This window comes from Haemaphysalis longicornis, unplaced genomic scaffold (assembly GCF_048455015.1).
Source record: "Haemaphysalis longicornis isolate Haplotype H1 unplaced genomic scaffold, Haemaphysalis longicornis Haplotype H1 scaffold_16, whole genome shotgun sequence".
In the NCBI taxonomy this organism is placed as follows: Eukaryota; Metazoa; Arthropoda; class Arachnida; order Ixodida; family Ixodidae; genus Haemaphysalis; species Haemaphysalis longicornis.
This window is the reverse complement of record NW_027526266.1, coordinates 5,468,669-5,496,363: the sequence shown is the minus strand read 5'-3', so window position 1 is coordinate 5,496,363 and position 27,695 is coordinate 5,468,669. Positions and strand designations below refer to the sequence as shown.

Below are 27,695 nucleotides of genomic sequence, written 5' to 3'. Positions count from 1 at the left end.
CGTGATGCCTTTTGAAACTAGATTCGAGGTTCGGTTCAGCAGAAGGCCACAATTGTGGAATCTCGTTTCAAAAGGCATCGTGATCGTGAGTTTGGAGAGTCCTATCTTGTCTGCTGGTTTTGTAAGCATCTTTTGGCATCAATGAAAGTTATGTGAAACTGATGTATTTTTTCCTACGATGTTATTGTTGGTTTTCGCATTCTCCTTCTCCTCCCTCCTTCCTATTTATATATTGGAATTCTTGATTTGTACTCATACTGTTATAACAGTTCTTTATTTCCCTTGATAATCTTCTCCCTTCCGTTGGCGACTCCCAGAAGTTGGTTTTATTTGCCTGCGAGCACCGCGTTCCCTAGCACAGTGACTTAACTAAACGAAATCTGACTAGCAAGTCTCGTAATTATGTACTGGGTAGAAGGCTGCGGAACCATTGTTACCTTTGATAGTCTCACCTTGTAAGCTTTTTCATTACCAAGCGTGTGCATTGCTTTCTTCTCCCATTCATGCTTTGTATTCCTGTTTGCTATAATTCATTGCTGACGGCTCCGGGGTTCCTGGAGGCTGTCCTGTGCTGACTACATATGTATATACAGGGTGTTGCGACCGTGAAGGCCGACTGCAGCCGGGAAGACGTCCAGAGCTGCTAGGCCAACGTAACTGTTTACTTCATAGCGAGAGGTGAGCCGAAGCCAAAGAACAATGCCCCGACGGGCGAGGTTACAATACAGGACTCGAGCAGAGCGACAACATCGATTCGCTGCTCTAACAGGAATGGTTTACAGCGCTTGCGGGGGTCTATTTATACCCAAAAGCGATAACCGTCAAACGCCAACACGCTGGAACACGCACTACACTCTTTCCAGAGTTCGTAAGCTGTTCATAGCCTCGGGCACGTTGAGTCCGAGAGAGGGGAGAGAGGAGGACTCCGTTGCGATCACCGGGGCCTGCCTCTGTGTCCTTGAAGAGCGTGGAGACGAGCCGTGCAGGCAGCCGCCGAATGCGCAGAGAGCGAAGCGTCTGACGAGGCTTTGTCGCAACTTGTTGCCGACATGATTGCGCCTGTTTCCGAAGGCGCCCGAGTGGCTTCGCCGCACAGCCGAGGAGCGATGCGGGGAAGTACTGCGGCGCTGGCCCATTCGTAACAGCTTCTCCGCCGGGGGTCCGAGATCCCGATGGATAAGGGTTTGCAACCGTTGTCCGGAGGGATGCTGTCGAAGTGAAGTATTCGGCAGACGCTCGACTCCAGGCCTTGGCTGTATGACACCGTGCTGGAGCTTCACCGGGCGGGTCACTGGACGAGTAGTGGCTGCCCAAGAACGTCTCTGGCTTGGTCAGGCAAGCAACAGAACAACACAGGAAGACACAACCGCATCGCCGGCAAGTGCGAAGACAAATCAACACTGAAGATCTACCAGGCTTTTAGTTGCGAAAAGTACGCGAATAACTAACTACTCTAGTTATAATTTTGCCCAGCAGTACTTTAGACACGTGAACAAACCTGAAAGTTGACATTTCACGTGATTGGAAATGTCCCATACACAAAAAGAAATGTAATCGTAAAGGGCGAAACCTGTTCCAGGAAAAACAATGAAATTGAGAAAGTCAGGCGTCTACAGGCCATTTCTTGCCTTAAGGACTCCGACTTAAGCCATCAGCATTGCCATTCAGCTTCCCCTTTTTGTACCGCACTTCAAACGTATACTGCTGCAGAGCCAGACTCCAGCGTAGGAGGCGACCGTTCTTTGAGGACATCGTGTGCAGCCACGTGAGAGGGCAGTGGTCGGTCTCTACTATAAACTTCGAGCCGGCGAGGTAGCAGGCCAGTTTTTGCACCGCCCAGACGAGACACGCACACTCCTTTTCGGAGGCGCTGTACGCTTCTTCACGAATCGTCAGCTTACGACTTGCGTACAATACTGGGTGCTCCTCATTGTCGTCAGCTTTCTGACACAAAACTACGCCCATCCCACGGTCACTAGCATCACACTGGACCACGAAGGGCTTTGTGTAGTCTGGCGAGTTCAGTACAGGGTGGCTAGTTAGAGCATTTTTGAGGCCGGCGACCGCCTGCTCTTTTGTTTCGTCCCACGCGACTGTTAGCGGCTCGTTTTTACGAAGCGCGTCGGTTAGAGGGCTAGCCAGCTCAGAGTACCTCGGAATGTACCTCTGATAGTAACCTGCGATTCCCAAGAACGACCTAATGTCTGTCTTGGTTCGGGGCTGCGGGAAGTCTCGGATTGCCGCTACCTTAACTTCAGAAGGTCGGCGATGACCCCTACCTATAACGTGACCAAGGTAAGTGACTTCCGCGCGGGCCATTTGACATTTACGTGCCTTGATCGTTAAGCCAGCTTCACGCAAACGTAAAAGCACGGAGCGCAGGTGTTCCAGATGCTCCGGCCACGAGGCGGAATAGATAGCCACGTCGTCTAAATAGGGCAACGCAAAGTCGTCGAACCCCCGTAACACTTTGTCCATGAGACTTGAAAAACAGTATGGCGCGTTTTTCAGCCCAAAACTCAAAACCTTTGGTCGGAAGGTCCCCATGGGTGAAATAAACGCCGCGTAACGGCTAGCTTCCTTCGTCAGCGGAACCTGCCAGTATCCCCGCACTAAGTCAAAAGTGGAAATGAAGCAAGCGCTGCTTACTTTCTCGATACGTTCCTCTATGTTCGGTATCGGGTAGGTTTGGTCTCTGGTGATAAGGTTTAACTTCCTATAGTCTACACATGGTCGCGGATCCTTGCCAGGAACTTCAACCAGTATCAGGGGTGAAGTATAGTCGCTCTCGCAAGCCTCTATCACATCCAGAGCCAACATTTTCTGGATTTCAGTTTCCAGAATTTCGCGCTGTCGCGGCGACACTCGATACGCCTTTGAACGCACGGGCTGGGAAGACGTAAGCTCGATGTCATGCGTTAAGAGGGAAGTTCTGCCGGGCTTATCCGAAAACCGGTCCGAGAACTCTTCTAACAGTGCCTCCAACTCACGTTTTTGGTCAGGCTCCAGCTCCGCCTTCGTTACTAGGTCGTTAACGAGTCTACTCGTGCCGTCATGGGTAAGCGGACCCAATTCCGGAATCTCGGGGGGAATCTCCTCGGGTATGTTAACTAGCATCTGCACCACCGCTTCCCGCTGCCTGTAGGGCTTTAGTAGGTTGCTGTGGTATACTTGTTGGAGCTTGCGCTTTCCAGGTACGCTCACAACGTAGTTAGTTTCAGACAATTTTTGAAGGATCTTTGCCGGGCCCTCCCACTGAACTTCTAGTTTGTGGCGTTGAGACGGCCGCAAAATCATTACCTGGTCTCCCACCTCAAACTGACGTGCCCTGGCTCCCTTGTCGTAGTAGGGTTTTGACTTTTTCTGGGCTGTGCTCATTGCGGTGCCCGCTAGCTGCTGTGCCCTATGCAAGCGGTCCATCAGCGAGAGTACGTATTCTACAACCATCGGGTCTTCGCCCCTACCTTCCCACGATTCCCGGAGGATGCGGAGGGGGGAACGTAACGAGCGCCCGTAAACAAGTTCCGCTGGCGTGAACCCGGTCGTCTCGTGAGGAGCCGTTCTCAAAGCAAACATAGCGGCCGGCAAACACAGCTCCCAGTCAGTCTTTCGTTCGTAGCACATGGCTCTAAGAACGCGCTTCATTACTGAGTGAAGCTTCTCGACAGAGTTCGACTGAGGATGGTACACGGAACTATGAATGAGTTTTACTCCGCACTTCTCGAGAAACGTCGTCGTTAGTGCGCTCGTAAAAACTGTACCCTGGTCTGACTGTATTTCCGCCGGGAAGCCAACCCTGGCGAACACTGACAGTAGGGCGTTCACAATTTCCACTGAGCTCAACTCCTTCAAGGGCACGGCCTCGGGGAACTTAGTAGCAGGACAGAGCACTGTCAAGATGTGACGGTAGCCAGAGGTCGTCACGGGCAGTGGGCCAACCGTGTCGATCACGAGACGGCGAAAAGGCTCCGTGATAACCGGCACAAGTTTCATGGGCGCTTTGGTTTTGTCTCCTGGCTTGCCCACTCTCTGGCACACATCGCAAGTGCGCACAAAGTTTTCGACGTCGCGAAAGCATCCTGGCCAGTAGTACTCCTGCAATAGGCGGTCTTTTGTTTTTCGTATGCCTAGGTGCCCTGACCACGAGTTGCCGTGTGCGAGACGCAACAAATCCTGACGATAGACCTGCGGGACAACTAATTGGTCATACTCCACCCCTCTCCGGTCTCGATACTTGCGGTAAAGTATCTCCTCCCTCGCCTGGAACCTTACGTTCTTTTTCGCAACCCCTTCAGTTACATTATCCAGTAACTTTTCCAGCGTGTGATCTTTTCTTTGCTCCGCGCTCAGTGCCGTACTACCGACGTGCAGCAACCGCTCTAAACTTTCCGACGTAGGTGCTACAAAAAGCTCTGCCAGAGAATCATCTGTTTCGGCGGGCTGCTGCTGCTGCTCGACACCCGCGATCTGAACCTGCAAGGAGGCCGACTGGCCGCGTTCGGAAGCAACGTCGGCGCTAGTCGCAGCAAGCTTCCCCACCTCCTCTCTTCGCGAATCGTTCCTGCTTTCAACCGCCGCCCTTGCTCCGAGTTCGCGAGCCTTCGAGCGCGTCAGCGCGAACACTATCCCTTCCCCGAAAACGAGTCCCCTTTCGCGCAGCAGCTGATCGGACCTGTTCGAGAAAAGATACGGATACTGTGCCGGAAGGCTGGGAGAGACAGCGGCCTCGGTTTCGAGCTTTCCGAAGGGACCATCGATGGTTATCCTGGCGATCGGAAGACACACGCTTTGCGCTTCTACGGCCTGCTTTATCCACGCGCAATCGCCCGTGAATTGGTGCGGTTCGACGTAGGACGGGTGGACCACGTCCATTGTTGCTGCGGAATCGCGAAGCACTCGGCACGGTTTGCCGTTAACTGCAAGCTCGCGTACGTAGGGCTCTAAAAGTTGTCTGCTCTCCTCATCCTGGTGTACTATGTGAAAGACAAGCTTGCCCTTTTTGCAACTAACTGCGAAATGCCCTGTCTCGCCACAATTGTAGCACGCGGACTGCTTGCGCGCTTCGAAAGCCTTTTTTCGGCGCTGTGCCTCTGCGTTTGCGCTCTTTTCGTTTTCCGAGCCCGTTTCATTATTCGCGGATTCGGTCACTTTTGCTCCGCTCTTTTCGTAGGGAGCTCTGCCTTTCGGCCCTAACTTATCAGGCCTCGGCCTGAACTCTTTTTGGCCGTCTTTCGGCCCCTGCGCACCTCGACGTGCGATGAACTCGTCGGCTAGTTGAGCTGCCTTATCCACAGTATCTACCCCTGGCCTATCTTGCACCCAGAGTCTCAGGTTTTCAGGTAGGCGGCGGTAAAACTGCTCAAGACCGAAGCACTCAACTACCTTGTCGTGCTCTCCGAAGGCCTTTGCCTCTTTGAGCCACTCTTCCATGTTTGCCCTCAGCTTGTAGGCGAACTCAGAGTACGACTCGCCCCTGGCTTTCTCGGCTTCACGGAACTTCTGGCGAAACGCCTCTGCTGACAGCCTGTACTTACGCAGGAGGCTAGACTTGACTTTCTCATAGTCCTCCGCCTCCTCCTTTGGCAAGCGGGCCATCACGTCGGATGCCTCACCTGGCAAAAGCGTAAGCAGCTTTTGCGGCCATGAGTCTCGGCTAAACTGGGCCCTCTCACACGTACGCTCGAAGTTGACCAAAAAAAGACCGATGTCTTCTCCTACCTTGTAGGGTCGCATTAGGTCACACATTCGCAGCGTAGGCCGCTCAGTCGCCGCAGACTGCACGCTTGGCGCGCTGCTGTCACTCTCACGCCTAGGTCGAGACGCCTGGACGTCTAGACGCTTCATTTCCAGCTCATGCTGTCGCTCCTGTTCTCGCCTTCTATCCTCGCGTTCCTCACGCTGGCGCTCAGCCTCTGCAGCCTGACGGTTAGCCTCTGCCTCGGCGGCCTGACGTTTAGCGGTCTCCCTGCCATTGATGGTCTCAATGCAATCAGACAGCTCGTCATCGTCAGCCCCGACAGCGAGTATAGCCTGTATCAGCTCTGGCTTTCTCAGCGCGTCCGTAACATCCAAGCGCAACTCTTTTGCAAGCTCCAACAACTGCGGTTTTTTCAACGCTTTCAAATTCATGGCCGGTCTAGAGTACTGCTTTCCCACTGCTCCAAAAATGTTTTGCGCGAATAACCCACGCGACAAAAACACGCCCTACCAGCTATCCTCAGCAGCCTGGTAAAACTCAGTGAAGAAAAGTCCCGCACTCACCCTTGACCGCCGTGAATTCTGCGAAGTCCGAAGCCGCCTTGACGTCCGTGGTGTTGGGTCTCGCACCGCTGGCCTCAGGTGTTACGAAGTTGCCATCCGACCGCTGCCAACCAGTTGTTGCGACCGTGAAGGCCGACTGCAGCCGGGAAGACGTCCAGAGCTGCTAGGCCAACGTAACTGTTTACTTCATAGCGAGAGGTGAGCCGAAGCCAAAGAACAATGCCCCGACGGGCGAGGTTACAATACAGGACTCGAGCAGAGCGACAACATCGATTCGCTGCTCTAACAGGAATGGTTTACAGCGCTTGCGGGGGTCTATTTATACCCAAAAGCGATAACCGTCAAACGCCAACACGCTGGAACACGCACTACACTCTTTCCAGAGTTCGTAAGCTGTTCATAGCCTCGGGCACGTTGAGTCCGAGAGAGGGGAGAGAGGAGGACTCCGTTGCGATCACCGGGGCCTGCCTCTGTGTCCTTGAAGAGCGTGGAGACGAGCCGTGCAGGCAGCCGCCGAATGCGCAGAGAGCGAAGCGTCTGACGAGGCTTTGTCGCAACTTGTTGCCGACATGATTGCGCCTGTTTCCGAAGGCGCCCGAGTGGCTTCGCCGCACAGCCGAGGAGCGATGCGGGGAAGTACTGCGGCGCTGGCCCATTCGTAACAAGGGTCGCGTAATGTTCCTACACCTGTCTTGTGTTATCTTTTCTTTCATGACCGGTCTGCCCCTGCCTTTTTGATGCTGTTTGTATTCCCTGTCTGACTGCCTTTTGTGAGCGCTGGCCTTTCAAACCAACAACTGCAAACCAAGTATGGTACTGTCACATGTTTTAGTCGAGGAACAAAATGTCATATAACAGATATAAATTTCCATATGTACGCCATAGGCAAGCACGGGGGTATATTTTTTTTACCTTGCTCTCACCCCTTTTGCCACGGGACCCTGAATCTGCAATTTTCTTTCTGATTTGATTTTCTTTCGCTTGTTCGAATCACCTGAGTATGACTCTTTTTGTTATCGTTTCTTATTTCTTCTCCTTTCCAGTTCTCTCTTTTTTTGCTGCCCTCAAAACACATTCCAATTTTAGGACCAATGCCTTCCCCTGCTACATTACATACACACACAAACATATATATACAGTCGAACACGCATATATCGAACTCCAAGGGGATCCTGAAAGAATTCGATATATCGATAATTCGATATATAAAATAGGCCTTTCTGAAGGTTATCTGACAACTCCGCACATGAGTGAGAGTTTTTTAAAGTCGTGTAAAACGGCAATTTACGGCTTTGACCGTCAAAGCGCGGAAAATTCGAACCGCAGCATGGTGACCACCGCACTTTATTTATTATTGAAATGGCTTTGAGCTTCGCTTGTTTTTTCTTCTGCGTCGTAGAGTTCGCCAAATTGTCTTCAAGATTACAAACACGCAGAAATGAGAAAATCAACGCTGTACACTGTGCCACAACAGACGTGAATAACGCTGACGTAACCTCGGCTGCAGTAGGCGGTTGGGAACGTTGTCAGGCACTGAGTGCCGTTATCTTCAGTATCCGAAGCGAACACCTCCCCCATATGGAGGCGTGCAACGAAGTCGGTTTGCACCCGACACGCTCCGGAATAGCCGGAGCGGGTTGTGCTGCATTCGCCTTTACGTCAACGTTGATGGGTGCATCGCCCTCAAAACTACTTCGAGGAATTCCGAACGCCTTTTCAACCAACATCTTTTCAGCAGCCTGCACCCTACGAATTCCCGCCTTCGTTGCTCCGAAATGAATGCCTTGTACAAAAACAAACATACCACGCCGCATCGGTCCCCCCCCCCCACGAGCCACCAAAAAGCTCAATCACAGAAAAAGAGTGCCTCCGGTCAACGTCTTTGGCTCCTTTAGGTCCTTTCGCCCCACCCACTATCCGCATTCTAGCTATCATCGAGCTGCCCCTCGTGCTAGCGTGAAAACAGCTCTTGAAGGCCATCGAAGCGATAATGCCGCGGATGCCGCCTCTGTCTCACCAAGCCAGGCAGCGCCTGCGATGAGTCTACATTATCATCAACTCCACCCCATCAGAGGACGCAAATTTTCAGGGGAACCTTCGGCGCGGAATTCAATATATCAAATTTGCCCGTGATCAGGAGTTCGATACACGCGAACAACAGCCCTATACTTTTGCATGGGATTTCCAAGGGAATGTTTGCACTGTTCGATATATCCGTGTTCAACTGTATATATATATAAATATACATATATATATGTATATTTTTATATACTTATGTATATATATATATATATATATATATATATATATATATATATATATATATATATATATATATATATATATATATATACTTATTTATATATATGGGTTGGAAGTTGTGGTTGGTCGCAGAAACAGCTGAAAATTTTTTTCAGTCCTAAAGAAAGTGGTGAACAAATTTCCGCCGGGTGGGATCCAAATCCACGACCTCCACAAAACCACTCTGGTGCGATGACCACTACGCTACCGGCGGGGCTTTTTTCCCATCAGTTTCTTGGGTATTTATATTGAAGTATTTTTTGTTGTCTGCACTTGGGGGTGGTGGCCAGTGCCACTCAGACTACTCGGGGTGAAGGGGACCTTCTTTGTAACCCCCGGGCCGTGACTTTAGTGTCTACGACATGTTGAGAGGAATCGACCTCTGTTGAACCCTCTTAAGCTCCCTATGGCACCAAGACTGCCAGAACAGAGGCCCTTGCAATGCATGTAGCGAATCAGAATAATAAATTAGGGGCTCGTTGAAAAGAAGACCGAGATAAGGGTTGGCAGTCAAGAAAACCTCGGATATCAAATGGGACTATGTGGTAGGTAATTGAAACAGATAAAGAATTTGGAAAGAAAGAAAGTCTCGAAAAAATGCCCGCCAGGTGGGATCCGAACCCACGACCTCCACAATGCCGGTCTGGTGCGATAACCACTACGCTACCGGCGGGGCTATTTTTCCCCTCCATATTCTTGGTATTTATGTTAGGTATTTTTGTTTCCTGCTCTTGGGGGTGGGTGCCAGGGCCACACGGACTCCTTGGGGTGAAGGGGACATTCTTTTTAACCCCTGGGCTGTGACTCGAGTGTCTACGACATGTCGAGAGTGGTCGACCAGCGTTGAACCCTCATAAGCTCCCTATGGCACCAGCACTGCCAGAACAGAGGCACTCGCTATGCATGCAGCGAATCAGAAAATGGGGAATGAGGAGCTCGGTGAAATAAGACATAAAATACGTGTTGGCAGTCAAGAAAACCTCGGATATCAAAGGGGACTATGTGGCAGGGAACTGAAACAGATAAAAAATTTTGAAAGAATGAAAGTCTAGAAAAAATGCCCCCCAGTTTGGATCCGAACCCACGACCTCCACAATACCGGTCTGGTGCTATAACCACTACGCTACCAGCGGTGCTATTTTGCCCCTCCACTTTCTGGGTATTTATGTTTCCCGTGGTTTGTGGCGGTTGTCAGCGCCACTCGGACTACTCGGGGTAAAGGGGACCTTCTTGTTAACCCCCGGGCCGTGACTATATATATATATATATATATATATATAAATATATATATATATATATATATATATATATATATATATATATATATATATATATATAACACAGAAAATAAGGGTTGGCAGTCAAGAACACCTCGGAAAGCAAAGGGGAGGTTTTGTTAGCTCATTGAAACAGATAAAGACTTTGGAAAGAAAGAAAGAAAGCGAAGAAAAAATGCCCGCCAGGTGGGATCCGAACCCACGACCTCCAGAATACCGGTCTGGTGCGATAACCACTACGCTACCGGCGGGGCGATTTTCTCCCCCGCTTTCTGGGGTATTTATGTCGATGTAATTTTGTTCCTGTGCTTGGGGGTGGTAGCCAGCACCACTCTGACTTCTCGGGGTGAAGGGGACCTTCTATTTAATCCCCGCGCCGTGACTCGAGTGTGTACGACATGTCGAGAGTGGTCAACCAGCGTTGAACCCTCTTAAGCTCCCTAGGGCACCAAGACTGCCAGAACAGAGGCCCTCGCTATGCATGTAGCGAATCAGAATAGGAAATGAGGGACTCGTAGAAATAACACAGAAAATAAGGGTTGGCAGTCAAGAACACCTCGGAAAGCAAAGGGGAGGTTTTGTTAGCTCATTGAAACAGATAAAGAATTTGGAAAGAAAGAAAGAAAGCGAAGAAAAAATGCCCGCCAGGTGGGATCCGAACCCACGACCTCCAGAATACCGGTCTGGTGCGATAACCACTACGCTACCGGCGGGGTCCCCTTCACCCCGAGAAGTCAGAGTGGTGCTGGCTACCACCCCCAAGCACAGGAACAAAATTACATCGACATAAATACCCCAGAAAGCGGGGGAGAAAATCGCCCCGCCGGTAGCGTAGTGGTTATCGCACCAGACCGGTATTCTGGAGGTCGTGGGTTCGGATCCCACCTGGCGGGCATTTTTTCTTCGCTTTCTTTCTTTCTTTCCAAATTCTTTATCTGTTTCAATGAGCTAACAAAACCTCCCCTTTGCTTTCCGAGGTGTTCTTGACTGCCAACCCTTATTTTCTGTGTTATTTCTACGAGTCCCTCATTTCCTATTCTGATTCGCTATATATATATATATATATATATATATATATATATATATATATATATATATATATATATATATATATACATATATATATATATATATATATATATATATATATATATATATATATATATATATATATATATATATATATATATATATATATATATTATATATAAGCAAGCTTTCCGCAAAGTAGCGGTCACGATTGTGCCCGATGTTCCAGCAAAGACGCTTGATAGAGAAGTCTTTCATGAAAGGTTTACAACAGTCACGGTACCCACACTGATGGATTTTTTAAATGCGGAGTATTTCTTAGGCTCACCTGGTCCTGCGTCATTGATGGCGGCGCCGTCCACACGCTCACTGCGCATGCGCAACTCTCCTCCTTAAACCCACAGCTCCGCGATACTACACTATAAAAAAAGAAATAGCGGCACCCGGTTTCGATCCCACGACTCTCTGGCCGCAACGGGCCGTACGCGGTGCTCTTCCCACTACGCTACAAATCCGGGACAGAAGCAAGTGCTACGAACGCGCCTTATGTCCTTGACTCATGCAAACTACGCCAAGAAGCTACTGATACAACGAAGGCACGCGAAGCTGAACGTCAATGGAAACGACGAACTGAAAACTTTAGAGGGGGGTGCTGAATTTCCCGTGGGAAAGCTGTGGCGGGAAGCGCCAAGCACCCTGCAGCTCAACCAGCCCCGTCCGCAGCGCCTCTGATGCTAATTGTGGCAGGTTGCCCCTATGGATTGGCCAACCAAAGAATCCATCACGAGATAGGTTCGCGTTCAACCACCGTCGTCATCTTCCCGTAGGGGAACCGCCGAAGAAGAAGAAGAACGAGAAGACAAAGGTGCGAAGAGGAGGGCGTGTACATTGCTCTCAGCCGGTGCACCAATGTCAACAACCTTTACCTCACCAAGGCTGGCGGAGACTACCGATTCTACCACAGAGAACATCGACAAGAACATAATGGATGAGTTTCGGCGCCTCGAGAACGACCGCCTACTCTCCGTAATACAACAGCACTTGCGTGCCTTTGCCAATGGTGTGGACACGGACGCGGAATTCCCTCCGGCGATAGAACAAACCAGATCACTCAACATAACGGCAACACAATGGAACCACACGGAACCGCCGCGATGCTTTGCATCCTCATCATGGTTCCCCACGGTAAGATGCTGTAATTTTTTTCTTATATTCCTATATATAAAAATATATTTAAAACTATATATTTTGTTATATATTTACATATACACCGTTGTGAATATATATCAGAACATCTGTGATTTATCACGAAAAGAAAGCGTTTTTTTCGTGCTTCCTTGGACTGCACGGGGGTACGCTGGTTTAAGACCGAATGCTTGGAGTAGTCATGATAAGAGTAAATGATCTTCATAACATGAACCACCGCCTCACGTATTCTCTCAGGTAAGAGTTCGCGGAAGCCTCAAAAATTCAGTTAATATTCCCATTACTGGTGGAGGTTATCAGCTTATACAGAGGCCGAATAGCACATGGTCCCTGGTGTTTGTGCCATACTGTGACAAAACTTGCAAGAGGCCAAAAAAGCGTGCCCTCGTACGCTGGTGTAATCGGGCTAAAGAATCACCTGCGGAAAGTCTGACATTCACAGCAACCTGCGATACAGGCTGGGACTGGGAGATATACTGATACTACTGCATGTAGAGCATGGTGAAATAATATACTTTGTTAAGCTTAACAAGCTTGGATCAATGCTATTCTAGAATAAGGGAACATTGCATTCTCCTAATTGTGGCTGAAATAAACCTTTCCCGACGTTGCGGAGGGATATGGTTGACTTTCTGCTTTTACGTGCTATTAGGAGTTTGTAAGAGCTTACTGTCTACAGTAAGTCTTCTGCCCTTTATTGAACTTTCAATTATGAGAAAAAAATGATTCTCTAGAAATATATTGTCCAAAGCACATTAAAAAGCGTACCTCATAAACCTAAACGATAACGTGAAATATTCCCGTGGCGCTGTGATGCTTAATATGTTGTAGAAATAAATTTGGAAAACTTGTAGAAGGTCTAAAAACATAACGAGCTCCTTCAGTTTGAAAGCAGGGTGGGAATTCAAGAACAAATTTTTCTCAGTGACAACAAAAACCACCAAAGAGGAAACAAAAACACTTTTGCATAAATGAAAACACATTGGCAGAAGGGAACATGCCAAGCCGTCAATTGGCAAATACCTAACCTGTTATTTTGCTGTGCCTTACCCGAGCGTGAAGGTTTCCTATACATTATTACGAATCATTCTTCTTCGATTATCTAGAACGTTTACGTTTTTGTAAGGCTTCCTCTGTTCTGGGCAGCTAACGACTTGCGGCTTACCCAAGCCACGTTAAAAGGGCAATTTTCCAGCTAGAGTGAGTGGTGGCAACTTGATATGACATGATCCGAAGGAAGACACTGATCTGCTGAGATTGTTTCATTACATACCAGGACACCGGTGCCCGCGAGCTTGCGCTATCTGCGAAATGCCAGCGAGCCTCAATATTAGGTCTTTTGTCACCACCGGGCGGCAATGAACACTTTATCTGTGGCCAGTAGCCACGAGCGGACATGTGGACTTCATGGCAGCTATCATAGCCGTGAATGGAGTGTGTGGACGAAGTTGACTTTGCCGCAACGCGTTTCAGTGTACGCCACCACCAACGGTGGACATCAGAAAATACAAGCGTCGCCTAAAGCAATTCTTAGGAGCTGTTGGCTCAATTCAGCTATCTTAACTACTAGGGCAGTATCAGCCAGCAAGAAACTTGTAAAAACTTGTGCACCCCTCCGTCAATAACTACGAAGGTTGAACTGGAAGATTTCTTGCGATATATGTTTTGTTGTAGTGTAGGTTTTCTAAACTGCATTGGTCATTACAAAATGCAGCGGTCTGACAGATTCCGGCTTCCAACTTGAAGGTCCCAGGTTCGATGCCGTTCCGAAAGCGTTCTTCCTTTCACTTCAGTGTTATCGTGTTACAGACCCCATCAGTGAGAAAACTGACGCTTTGCTTTAAGGAAGGCGGGGCAGAGGATGGCGAACCGTGTGACGCGGACAAATGGTCTGCTGCCTTCTCAGGTGAGCTGATCTTCGACGGACGTATGGACAATGCCTCCGCGTTGAGAACATTGCTGTTAGTTTTGCTCGAAGATTGAAAGGTATTTAACTAGGGGATTTTTATTGATTTTAATGATTCAAACTCGTTTCAGCCCGGCTAAATAACCCTAACAGATAGGCCTCTCTTGATACAGTGTTTGCTTTACGCGTGGGAGCTGAATATGTAAACAAACAATAAAACTATACCTATGATAATCAATTTCTGGATGTAAGAAAAGAATATGCATTCTGTCTTGTTCCACCAGATTTTCTTGGTGTGCGATGTTCATGCATTCGGTTGCTTTTTCAAAGTCACTTATGCCGTAAAACGCGTAACAAAGAAAACGACAATCGGTGTTAGAGATTTAACAATCCAGAGAAAAACAAAGCCTCGGGCATTCACGCCTCTTTTTCGGTGCCATCCCGTAAAACGCAACACTAGCAGAGGCGACGGTTCAATGCGCGGATCTGTGAACATGCGTAGGTTGGAAAAATGGAGTTGCTGCTGTCTGCTCTATTTTACCAATTCTAAAGAAGCCTAAAGCCATTTTGGTTTCGTGCCTAATGTTTTTTTTTGTGTTGTTTTGTGGCGCAATTGATTGTATCCTGCTGGTCTTAAGGGAATATAAGTGGGTGTTGAAAACAATCACCTTCACTGTGGCCGTATTACGCAGCTACCGTCGGCGAAATTGTTTTGCAATGAGAAACCAAGTCAGGGCTTTGTTTATTACCCTCCAAGGAAATACTGAAACATATTTTGCTTTCCATTCTCACCCTATTGCTTTCTGGGTGCAGTGATTGCAAAAAACGTGACGAAATTGTTGTTTCAGAGAATGTGGAGTAATTTATCAACATGAAATCGTTCTTCTTATGGCAACAAATGAAACCCAAGGCAGAACACGTTTCGCATCGCATTTGGTGTGGAACAAAGGAATCTAAAATACAAACAATGCGTTTTACAAATGTAGATATTTTCCCAGCGTGTTCTTACGCAGCCATGTCCGCAACAAAAGGGAAAGTTCTCTTCGGCCGAATGTGGAACTCCGATAGCGACTTCCATATTTATGAATAGCGGCTGTTACCATGGGCCAAGGTACCAAGCTAAACAAGAAGGCTAAGGTGTCATAGAAAATATTTACAAGAAAATCAAGTTGTGAATACCTTTTGATGATCAAAAGATAATAGTGGCAAAGTTTGTGGCTGGCCACTCTGGTTTTTGCAGAAACATTTACTGCGGCACAGAAAACTTAAAGTGTGGGCTGCATCTTTGAGGTAAGCAAGCCACGAGCGATCACGCCTAATCTAACCCGCTAGAGCAAGCGTTTCGGAGCCCCGATCTGAGAGCTGGTCTGCAGGTAAACAAAAGAGCGGCAGCAGAGCAATCTTATTGACTTTCTTAGAAAGCAAAACTTTAACGCCGTCACCACACAACGCTATGAGGCATCAGGCCCTGGGGGATAGCCAGTCAATATTTACACTAATTCAACAATGGTTTAGCGTGCATTCCAGGCAGATGTTTTACACAAAGTGGTGCACTCGCAGCGGCTGTGCTTAGTACAGGGTGTATCTGGAATTTCTCCCACGTGGGATCCTGTGCCATAATTGTACTGCCTTTTTAGGTCAACAAATTTTTGCGCGGGTTTTTTTTTCATAATGCTGTTGCGGATACGGCATATCTGCAGAATAAATAAAGGCCGAAATAAGGCACACATGTTGACTTCAAAAATACGTTCCAAGACTTCTGCCAGTTATCCAAATTCATTTTACAGGTGTCTCTGAAACCTACACGAGTAGAAACAAAAGAAATCCGCAATCAACATGAACATCACCAAATGTGCGTTGGGCTGCCCTTCCAATCAGGTGCTCTTGTAGCACAGCGGACTCGCACTTTTGTCACACTAGCCAACACCCCACATAACACACGACATTGCTCTGAAAACCAAACACCATTTACGTATGTTTCTATAATATAACTCGTTAATGGGTATAACACTATAAAAAGCTAATCATGCACCATGTAACAGGTAGGTATTAGATAGCAGCCTCACACACACACCGATTAACGTGCCTAAAAAACTCGATGTAATACTCTATACAGCGTAAGAGAATTCAGGAAGGTAAGCGAGCCTGTATGACAGAAACGGCAGGCGTGCCAATTAGGCCAAAATTGTTTACATCGCATACAAAGTGAAGGCAAATGCATCGGTTAAACTGTTCCACACCCCTACAACAATCATGCAACTGATAAGTCATACCTTTGAGCTTTGCTTCTGTTAGGCAGATTATGTCGAACGAGCAATCCCGAAATATAACAAAGGGACATTGGCATTCAGGTGTTGGACTCTGACATTTTGTGATGAACAGAAGAAGTCTGCGGCCCTTGCTGGCATTCCTGCATTTACACAATCGCTAAAGTTTTTCGGAATCCTATATTTCTCACAAGGACCAGAGCATCTGCAAAGAAATAAAATGCTGTTGACATATCAGCAACAGGTGAGTCCAAATAATTGCCCTCGATTAGTTTTACTATCATTCCTGCAGTTTCAGAAGGCTGAAGCAATGTCAACAAAGAAGGAAGTGCTACTATCCAGCCGAATCAAAATACACAAGCAGCAAGGCACTGCACTTGTTAACACTTCAAACTTCTCAGTCGCATTTGTTCCAAAACTAGTAAACGTCTGCTCAATAAACTGAAGAAAACACATACAGCTACCATGCAGTTCATCGTTCACACAAAGGCCTTAAAGGTCTCCTAGTACATTTCTGATGTACTCTATACAGAGCAGCGAAAACATATACAGCTACAGATATCCGATGTGAAGAGAGAAGTTTCCCTGTTTCTGTTGTTCCGTGCGTTTCTTCGAGAAGCTTTTGTAAACTTTTGCATTTTTTAAAAAAGCATACTGTACTGCGTTATCAAATAACTGGCGATATCACAGTTAAGAAAAAAGCTTACGCTATTATAGCAAGAACTTCAATCATTTTACATTATAAGGTGCACCGATGACGTAGAGGCGACAATCACTCAGTGTTCCAACATAACAAAACAGTAAAAGAAGACTAAAGAATCTTGAAGGACTCAACGATTAAAAATATTTGCAGTATCGCTGTTGCAGGATAGCCAGTGGGAATCCTCGCCGCTCAACGTGGATGGGGTTAGCAATCGCTCATCAATGACCGCGGAATTGTTAAATATTTGGCCTCGTTTCCGTTTCAGCTAACGGAGCATGAGTAGTATAACAGACTAATTTAATGCCAGCATTGCGGCGCGCTACGGCACGCGGCTTCCGAAACAGGTGCCGATCCACCATGTTGTAATACTGAAGTTGGTTTCAAGCCACCTACGAGGCAGACGTGAATTTCCAGAGAGGGAGAAGAGTCGAAGAACGGTTGAAGTTCAACTTGAAAGCACGGAGGTTGCAGGTAAATATGAATACCAAAAGAAACGGCAGAAAATCCAGTTTGATTTATGTTGAAAAGGCAGACCTAAGGATTCGGAGGTAAGAGTGCATTTGTTCATGTGCTGCAACAAAATCCATTCGCAGTCGAAAAACACAACAGAAAAATACGACAGAATGATCCTGTGAGGGAATGGGACATTGTGTAGTCTGTAGTAAATCCTGTCCTGTAATCTGTAGTAAACCCTGTCCTGATCTCTGTTGTAAATCCTGTCCTGTAGTCTGTAGTAAATCTTGTTCTGTAGTCTGTAGTAAATCCTTTCATGTCTGTTTTCATAGTAAATCCTGTCATGTCTCGAATTTAAACTTGTTTTGCATAAAAAATTTACTTCCCTTGATGTTTTTTTCTCTTAAGTACCTGAAGTACGCAGGATATGCTTTAAATTTCAATAAAAATATGACCAACAAACATAAGCATTTGGGGGAATTCTTGCCTTTCTGGAACAAATTTAAAATTGTTTTCAGTGAATAACTGATTTCAGAAAAATGTACCAAAAGGCCATCAACGACGGAGGACCAGGCGAGCTTAAGAAATGCTCCGCATTTAAAACACAACCTCACCAATCACAAATTAGCCGCTGAGTGGCAACATACAGTGTGACCTAATATTGGCAGCGTCTGTACCAGCGGCGCAGCGCACAGATGAATTTGAACGATTGCGCATGAACGCGGCGTCTTTGGTGCAATCAGGTAGACGTTGGATACTGAACGCTAAGAGCAAGGTTTAAACTAAGCCTTAGAGGACCTACCGGGCGAGAAACAAGTTCTCTTTCCACAGACTCTAGTGGTCCTCCGTTAAGTGGTCCACCTAAACGGTCCACGTAAACGCGTGAACGGGTAATTATAGAATAAGGTTGGACGGTGTTACTTAAACACTGCACCTCGCAGAAACTTTCGCACATGGCGCCACTTGGAATCACGAAGTAAGTGAAGAGGACGCTCCGGTAGGTCGGCTTCTGAATTCATTAATACATGGCGGCACTTACTAGTGACGACCGGGATAGGAAGCAGAGAAACACTACCGGACGTTCAGAAACGGTGGACAAGCCCTAGTGCGCAAGTGTTAACTAGATTTGAAGAAAACAAAGAAAGTAATTTTTCGCCGGATGAGGCATCATGATTTACTCGAAATTCACTGACACAGTTCTCGGAGGCGTTGTAGCTTGCGCGGTCTTCACTGTCCTTGCCGTTTTGGTGGGTTTGTTGCACAGTGGTAACCTGCAGCTCTTATTTGAGCAGCATTGATAATGCTGAGAACGATCGATAAACAGGTGCAGTGGCATCGTAATCTGCAAGCCATATTTTCACAAGATGCTCAAAGATGCGAGCTTAAGCGAAACAACCGGCAATTGGTGTTGGCTTTTATCACATAAAAACGGCCCTTTAACGACACCTGCCATGGTGCCAGATTAAACTCGCCAGTTGTTGCTACCCAGGGGTTGTCGCCGTGCGAATAAACAGCAGATGAAGGTAGGGAAGGACAACCAGAAAACTTTACCGTTATCATCAGCTTGCTTATTTTATGTTGGCAGAAACAAGAAGCGGCGCATCGCGCAGGAGACAGATAAATGCCATCTGAAAGCAAAACTCTCGTCCAGCGCGAAGACGCCAGAGCTGTGGAATTGCGAGACAAAACAAGGCGTCGCATACATTCTCCTAGCATTATGTTGTACGATTCAGAACACACGAATGGCTTTAGGTGTACTTGGGTGTTTTATTTCTGTGGCAGGGGGACATTCCACCGCCATGCCTGCATGGTGTTGCTATGTGTTCACTTATAAATAGCACTGCACGACATCCTAGTCCTGGCGAACTTTCGCAAAATGTTTTGGGCTTATAAAGGGGAGCCTAATAAACCAGACTGGAGTACGTACAGACGCCATCAAAAGTGTGCGGACAAGGAAAATGGCAGTGTTAGGTTACTTCTCTTTCGGTAGCATCCCGACAGACTTCTGTGTTCGTGTCACACGTCGTATAGTTACTGAAGTAATGAAACATACGCACATAATACCCCCGGCTGCCGAGCGGCACATAAACCAAAACTGCAGTTTTCATGGTCCGTAAAATTTTTATCGTAGGTGTACATCACCAAAATTATCTCTTCAATGCCTACAGCGAAATCGCGCGGAAAAATTTGGTTTCACAAACAAGGCAGTCGATTTGAAGCGAATATCGGTAATGAATTGCGACCGTGTAAAATAGCGGTCCAGATAACTAAACCACTACACAGTGCGACGATCGTCCAGAGAAACTGCTAAAGACCGAGAAAGAGTGACTTCAGTACGTTTAATGCATATTTGTTAGCAGCGTCCACCACCTCTCCCCTAAAACAACTTGAGTAGAATAAGCGCAACGAAGCCACCACGCGTTTCCAGGTCGCAGCAAAAAAAATTACTTCAGAAATGAACACGTGCAATAGGAGCAGAGAAACTGTGGCCGCGTTGCCCGCCCTGCCGTGAGCCCCTCTATGTTTCATGTTTAGTTTGACCCCTTAACTAGGGACTGCGAAAAACACTTACAGCACCAAACAGGGGCCGGAAAGGAATGCGGCGCTCACTCACGAGCACTGTACTCCCGAGTACTGTACTTACGTCTGTAGTCACTCCTTATTGTACTCATAATTTTATTCTCTGTATGTACTCGCTCATCAGTGTACTCATTCATGAGTTTGGGTACAATTGAGTGCACTCACGAGAGCGAACGCTGACCTATGGTATAGACCACTGGTAGTTACTGCGCCAGATCTGAAAACCTCATAGTTGTCTTGTGGCGGAATTCTTATTCTTACTGTTTCAAAAAATGTCCACTTCGGGTCAGTCTTAGTCCTGACTGACTTGCATTTGTAAGGCCTGTTACCTATCGATGTGCTATGTAACGTATGGTTGCCTGCTTTCATCCTATCAGGGCTCACAATGAACTACACGAAGTGCACATGAAATGGTCCATACTGAGAGTTGCGCCCGTGTTTACACAATAATACAGAGGGGTTACAGGAGTCTGAACTGCCACCACAAGGGAACATACAGGCACCTGCCCTTTTTATTCGTAGCAGTCTCTTTCAAGAACCTGAAGTTGTAGGGTGGCTTAACTTCTTGACATCTGTACTCTTTGTTTTTCAACGGTTTTTCCTTGTGGGAAAACCACTACCACTATCTGGATGTGCAAAATAATAATGAATGTGAATGCTTAGTATATACGTGGAGAACCTTTCTCACTACTGAGAGTGGTCAACTCTTCTGAGAGCATATCAACATATCAAGCACGTTAACAATACTTATCAACTTTTCAGAGAGCACAGGCCTCCTTGGAAAACAATTACGGCAACTCACAAGTGCATAAGTGAAAATAACAGCATTCTCGTACCTAAAGACTAATATCAGACCTTATTTCCGAACAGGTCCAATCTCACCTGAAAAATCACTTACACAGGTGGTAGTTCGCAAGAACCCAAGATAGTGGTAGCAAGATAGTAGTAGTTCGCAAGAACCCAAACCAAACAAATGGGGTCAAAAACAATGACAACCTTACTAGCTTATATTAGTTACAAAACTGAAAGTTAAGATTACGGCTAAAAAAACAGCAGCACTAAGTGCTGAATAGTGTCCATGAGATGTATTTACGAGTTATCTGGTTGTGCAATGGATTTGAGTGATAATCTTAAGGTACTGCCCTTACTTTTCCCATCCTCCATGCTTCTTGGTTTGAATGTTGCATTGATGTTTTGCTTGAGATAACACAGATACCGATAAAACAAATATGGGTGAAACCGCCCGCATAGCAATTTGCACTAAACGTAATGCCTCAATTAGCTGCACAAATATTCCGACCCAGTCATTCCCAACAAACAGAAATATACACTCAAATGTGTATAATTGCTGTGGTGTTAAATTTGGAAAAAATGTTGCTTGGGTTCCAAATCACCATTCTGTCTTTTAACTTGGTTTTTTAAAGTACCGTTCACTAGGTCATCAATATTTTTTGTAGAAGGAGGAACCGAGACAACTTTGAGAAATTAAGCTGCTGTTAAAGCTAGCACCATCACACACATGCCTGCATTTGGATGGATGGAAAGTTTTATAGTTTCTTCGCCTACTCGTAGGCATATTTTCATAAGAGCATACGCTCGTGGCTAGCGTATCAATTTGTGCATTGCTCCTTAGCATTCTTTTTACACCTATTTATTTATTTATTTACTCTCAAGGCACATGGGCTCACAGAGAGGAGGGGGGTATCGAACACTCTACAGGCAATGCAGCAGGAGTTTGGTTACACAAAAGAAACACATTTACATATTTGAAATATAAATATCAACTAGTAATATAAAAAAATAACTGGAAAGGAAAAATCAGAAGGTTGATAAAACCATTGCCATACTCGGGAACGACACAGCAGGATTTACAAAAAACCGAGGAATTCACGGGAAAACAGTACGAGAAGGAAAAACAAATTCAGGTAATATGGCCAATAATAGCCACCTTGAAATTGACTGGATTAATTATTGAAGCAATTCAGGTAGGGAGGTGGTTCCAGTCACAGCTCGTTTTAGGATTGAATGAGTTGAAATAATAGTTTGTCCGGCTGCTGGGTACGCAACCTTGAACTGATGGTCGTTTCTTTTCGAATGATATGTGGGAGGAAAAAGCACGGAATCAATGAGCGTAAATTGGCGTGATAAATTTTACGAAAAACAGAAAGTCGTGATATTTTCCTGCGAACAGACAGAACAACTAGGTTAGGGGTAGATTTCATGGAAGTGATGCTAGCCGTACGAAAATAGATAATATGAAGCATGCGGAACGATTCTGGATAGCTTCGATATTTTGAAGTAACTAGTTGATAGGCGGGTCCCAGATCGACGACAGATACTCCAGCTTTGGCCGAACTAATGTTTTACATAAAACGAGGTTTTTATCTGTTGAAGCCAGACAAAATTTCGTCGCAAAAAACCGAGCATGCGGTTAGCGTCACTTGTGATATGTCCGATGTGTGTTTGCCAAGAACGGTTATCGGAGATATACACGCCCAGATATTTGTAACATGACACCTTGGTTAGGGGTTCGCGGTTGATTATGTAAGTGCACGCTGTAGTATTCCTGTTTTGACGGGTTACTCGCATTACTTTGCATTTATTTGTGTTCAGTTTAATTACGCAGGTATCGCTCCACGTAGAAATCTTATTTAGGTCAGGTTGTAGCGCAATTTGGTCGGCAGAATCCAAAATTTCTCTGTAAACTACGCAGTCTTACGCGAAAAGTTTAATAGTTGATGATAGTGTGTTCGGGAAGTCATTAATATAAATTAAGAATAATAGGGGACCTAAGTCAGTACCTTGCGGCGCACCAGACGTAACAGAGCAGTGCGTGGAAATAGAGTCATTAGCAACTACGTATTGTGTGCGGTTAGTTAAAAACACTCCAACTATTTGAGAATATTTACGTCTATTTTGATTTAGTTTAATTTAGAAAATAGTAGTTTATAACCAACGGTATCGAATGCCTTTGCGATGTCGAGAAACACGCAGTCGATAACTAAAGAAAGGTCAGCGGAGCAAAATAGGTTGTTAGTGAGGCTAAGCAACCGAGTTCCACAGGAGTTATTTTTTCTGAAACCATGTTGGTACTTTCTAAAATAGGGATTCTTTTCGAGAAGGTGGACTAAATGGCTGTAGATAATGTGCTCAACAATTTTACATGGTACACTGATGAGCGATATGGGTCTGTAATATATGGGATTGTGAGTGTTACCTGTTTTGGGTAAAGGAACCACGTTTTCGACCCTTCAAACCTGCGGTATTGCAGAAGTTTCCAGAGACTGTGAAAAAATCTTACATAAAATTACAGCGGATAATATTTCAGTATTTTTTAAGAATTTGGGTTTATACCATCATTTACGGGGAAGAAGTTTTCAGATTTCTTATCAATTTGGCAACACCCACCCAGTTTATGACTAAGGAATTCATGGGTAAATAATTGCAGGCAGGGAAAGTGGGTGAACCGTATGGTACACAGATTATAAACACCGACGAAAATTCCACTCTTAGGGCTTCACAGCACGTTTCACTTGTAATCACACAGTCGTCTTCAGACATCAGTTCAATTTTCTTTTCACTGTTTCCGTTGATGGTTAGCTAAAATCTGCAAGGATTACTTTTAAGCATAAAGGGGAGGGAAACTTCAAAGAAAGAACGCTTAGCCACGACAATCGCGCGCGCATATTCACCGGCTGTCTCATTGTACGCAGACCATCGGTCAGTTTACCTCGAGCGTTTGGCTTTCCGAAAAAGGCGCTCCTTTTTATTGCGTAGTCGCTTTAGGGTCGGTGTGAACCACGGGGATTGAATGGTATTCGTTTTTCTACGCAGGGGTACATAATGGTGTAATAACTCGGACACCTTGGTTAAAAACAGATGCCAATTTTTGTCTAGCACGATGATCAAAATAGGAAACAGTTGTTCACTTGGACAACCTTGTATTTTAATTCTTAACAATACCACTGATGAATTTAAATTTTATTCTATGCAGACTGTCTTTATGCTAGCCAATATATCTGTTCAAGCTACCCTCTGAGTGTAAAATTCCTGATTTCAAAAGATAAATGACTGCTGTTGTAAAATTCAAAATCACTGCTGTAATAGTGTTATCAATATATCTTCAAGTACTGGGAAATTAAAATCATTCCTTCTTTTACATGTGCAGCATGAAAATGAACAACAAGAATCCCGTGACCATAGTTCGATTGAGCTGATGCAATAAAAATGCCATGATGTTTAGTCAGCGGGATATGCCTATGTATGGCGGACTGTAGAAGCGTTCAACGGTTAGTTGGTTGCTAAAATTCTGCGGTGTTAAAAATTATAAAAAACAAGAACAAAACAGCTGGCTACAAATATAAATAGGTTTTTCTGCGGGATTTTTTTAGTGTCGCACGCTTCCTCGTTTGTGGTACCGCTGCTAAGATATTTACCCCTGCCTACAGGCCACATGTCGGATTGTGAAGTTTCTTCTTCTCGTTTGGCTTTGGGACGGCTGTATTTGGAAAGGTGAAATTCTGAAGAGAATTCGCAAACTAGTACAGACAGAGGTTGAAAAATTGCACCAGTAGCCGTTTTGTTGACATTACAGCGCCAGATTGCTGAAGTGGTCGCATCACTGTTCATATGGAGAGAAAAACGTTCATCGGAATAAACATGCCGACGTACTAGTTGTGCTGCTGACTAGAGTATTGCATGGTCACTTAACAGTCACCGACAAATGATTATTTTAAAGGCACCCCCTTCTAAATACAACTATTCCTTCTAAAATACAACTATTCCTACAAATTTCCTTCTAAAATACAACTATTGTAAGCTACGCATTGTACCGCTTTGTTTCCTCTCCCCCCCTGTACGAGTTCTTATTTTCACTTTTGTACTTAGATGTGGATATTAGGTCGACCTACTGTAACCCTTTACCATGCCGCTAAAACTGTATACTTTTTTTTTATATTGCGTTTCGAACACCTGGTTTCGTCGTTACCGTGTTTTCTTTCTTTTTGCTTTTGTTTCATCGTTGAACTTGTTCGATGCATGGTTTTGTGCGATGTACCCACTCCTGCTATCGCCCCAAGAGGGGCTGCAGTATGTTAAAATAAATAAATAAATAATCATAGAAGTAATCAGTTATGAAAGTATTGTGTTTTATTAGGTTAAAAGGCGGTTTTAACAGAGAAAATTGAACAATGGCCCCTTTTCAGAGACGTAAAATTAGAGGCCAGCTACTGAATTGGTTTCTTTCTTAGCGATCTATTTCAAAAAAATCTAGTTTCGAGAAAGGCATTGCCACTATGCGATGCCTCCTAGAGCAGTCCAGGCCAAGGGCAAATTGTCATGGCGTGCACCCAGGCCATTGTTGAAGGGCGCACCAGCAGTATGATTTCAAATTAATTTGGTGTTGGTCTTTTCTTTCTTTCAAAATTTTTTTAGATGCGAAGCATCTCATGCTCGCTGCTGTGTGCCTCCCTTTCTCGTTGTTGTCCGCCGTCCGCACTCCACTGCGCATGCGCTTCTCTTAGCCCCGTCAGGGTTTGGACTGACGTCAGCGCAGTCCACTATAAAAAGATATACTTAGGCACCTTGCGGTTTCGATCCCATGACTTTCTGGCCGCAACGGGAGGTACGTGGCGCTCTTCCCACTGCGCTACAAACCGAGACGGGAGCATGTGTTAAAAACGCGCCTTATGTCCTTCACTCCTTCAAACTACTTCAAGAAGCTACTGACACAACGAAGGCACGCAAAGCTGAGCGTCAGCTGAAACGACGACCGGAAAACTCTAGAGGAGGATGTTAAATTTCCTTTTTTATATATATTGGGATGTTATATTTTCTGCGGAAAAGCTGTGGCTGGAAGCGCCACGCGCCTTGCAGCTCAACCAGAGAAGAGGACGAAGAGGGCGGACAGCGGGGTAGGAGCGTGAGCACGCAATAAAGAGAACAAGGAGGTGCTTGGTCAGGCAACGCGGGTTTCGGTCTTTTCGCTGTCTCTACATTTCTCGCTCTCTATATGAGGGTTCATACTACGTTCCCATTCGTTCTCCGATAAATGAAACAACATAACGGCAACACCAAGGAACCTACACGGAACATCCCTGATGCTTCTCATCGGCCTCGTGGTTCCCCACGGGAAGATGGTGTAATTTTGTATGGCAAAAAAATGTAAGCAAGCTAATATGTAAGAAGCAATGGTCCAGATTGGAATGACCACATCAGGAAGATAAAGGAAAGCTTGTGCATAGTAAGTACACATCTGTATTCAGTTCATCTATATCCTGTAGGATTTGTGTGGATATCAGAGATTCTTTTTGTTTCCAGCTGCCTACTTTTCGGTACAGAATCGTAAAAACAGTTTCTATTGTGTAATATTTTCAAGCACCTCAGCACGCATCACTAAACAAGGCCCATAAAATGTGTGATTCGTCACTTCTCTGAGAATTGTGGCATGATAGCAGAAAAATGATCACAAGACATGATCACTAGCAAAACTGATCACGATAAAAAATGATCACTAGCAAAACATAAATAAACAAACACAATGCATGGTTTGCGGCTTTAACCCCCCTCTAAGGGTGCATCGACGCGATGTAAACATAGGCGACAGTCCGAACAAAATAAAAATAAAAGTTCGTCATCGTGCGTAGAAAGGTTTTAAGCGAACCACGTGGACGACTTCGAGTCGCGTGCGTCGTCGTGATGGGCGGAATCACCATAGGGGATCACTTCGTAGGTAAGTTGGCCAACACGTCATAGAATCCAGTATGGTCCGAAATACCGTCGTAGAAGCTTCTCACTGAGTCCGCGTCGTCGGATGGGAGTCCAAAACCACACACGATCTCCTTGGTGGTACTCGGCGTCTCGGCGTCGGAGGTTGTAGCGGCCGGCGTCCACCCGCTGCTGGTCAGTTGTACGACCTCGAGCGAGCTGGCGGGCCTCCTCCGCACGCTGAAGGTATCCATGGACGTCGAGGTTGAGGTCATCGTCTTCTACATGCTGAAGCATGGCGTCAAGTATCGTAGTCGGCCGTCTTCCGAAGACAAGCTCGAACGTAGTCATCTGTGTAGCTTCTTAGATAGCCGTGCTGTACGCAAACGTGAGATATGGGAGCACTTCGTCCCAGGTTTTATGTTCAACATCGACGTACATAGACAGCATATCCGCTATCGTCGTGTTCAAACGTTCCCTTAGTCCGTTCGTTTGGCGGTGGTAGGCCGTCGTTCTTCAGTGATCTGTTTTGCTGTAGCTTAAGATTCCTTGCATCAGCTCGGCAGTAAAAGCCGTTCTGCAGTCCGTGATTAGAGCTTCAGGGGCTCCATGTCGCCGCAGAACTTGACTTATGAAGAACCTTGCGACTTCTTGGGCAGTCCCCCTCGGAAGAGCAGCGGTTTCTGCGTAGCGCGTGACGTATTCTGTTGCTACGACAATCGGCTTGTTTTCATAAAATGACTTAGAGAACTGGCACAGAAGGTCCATTCCAATCTGCTAGGAAGGCTTCGATGGGACGGCGATCAGCTGCAGAATTCTGGCGGGCCTTGTTGGCGAACGTTTCCGTCGTTGGCCGTCACGGCAGATCCAGATGTAGTGGGTGACGTCAGAGGTAAGGTGGGGCCAGTAATATCTTGCCTTGATTTTTGCAATACTGCGAGATGTGCCGAGATGTGCGGAAGACGGATCGTCGGGGATCGCTTTCAAAATTTCCTCACGAAGGTCCG

At 46.1% G+C, this 27,695-nt stretch overlaps 1 protein-coding gene and 1 non-coding gene across 2 annotated transcripts; both read right to left on the bottom strand.

Annotated features, from left to right (window-relative positions):
* Window positions 1-652: 652 nt before the first annotated feature.
* Window positions 653-6,894, bottom strand: LOC144166158 (uncharacterized). Its single transcript, XM_077695762.1, has one exon. It carries the CDS (start codon window positions 6,127-6,129, stop codon window positions 1,630-1,632), a length of 4,500 nt encoding a protein of 1,499 aa, XP_077551888.1. The 5' UTR covers window positions 6,130-6,894; the 3' UTR covers window positions 653-1,629.
* Window positions 6,895-9,162: 2,268 nt separating this feature from the next.
* Window positions 9,163-9,235, bottom strand: Trnaa-ggc (transfer RNA alanine (anticodon GGC)). Its single transcript has one exon. It is a non-coding gene; the product is annotated as a tRNA-Ala (tRNA).
* Window positions 9,236-27,695: the final 18,460 nt, after the last annotated feature.

Bases quoted from the DNA above. Each gene is read 5' to 3' on its own strand.
- LOC144166158 (XM_077695762.1), bottom strand. From the start codon at position 6,129: ATGAATTTGAAAGCGTTGAAAAAACCGCAGTTGTTGGAGCTTGCAAAA.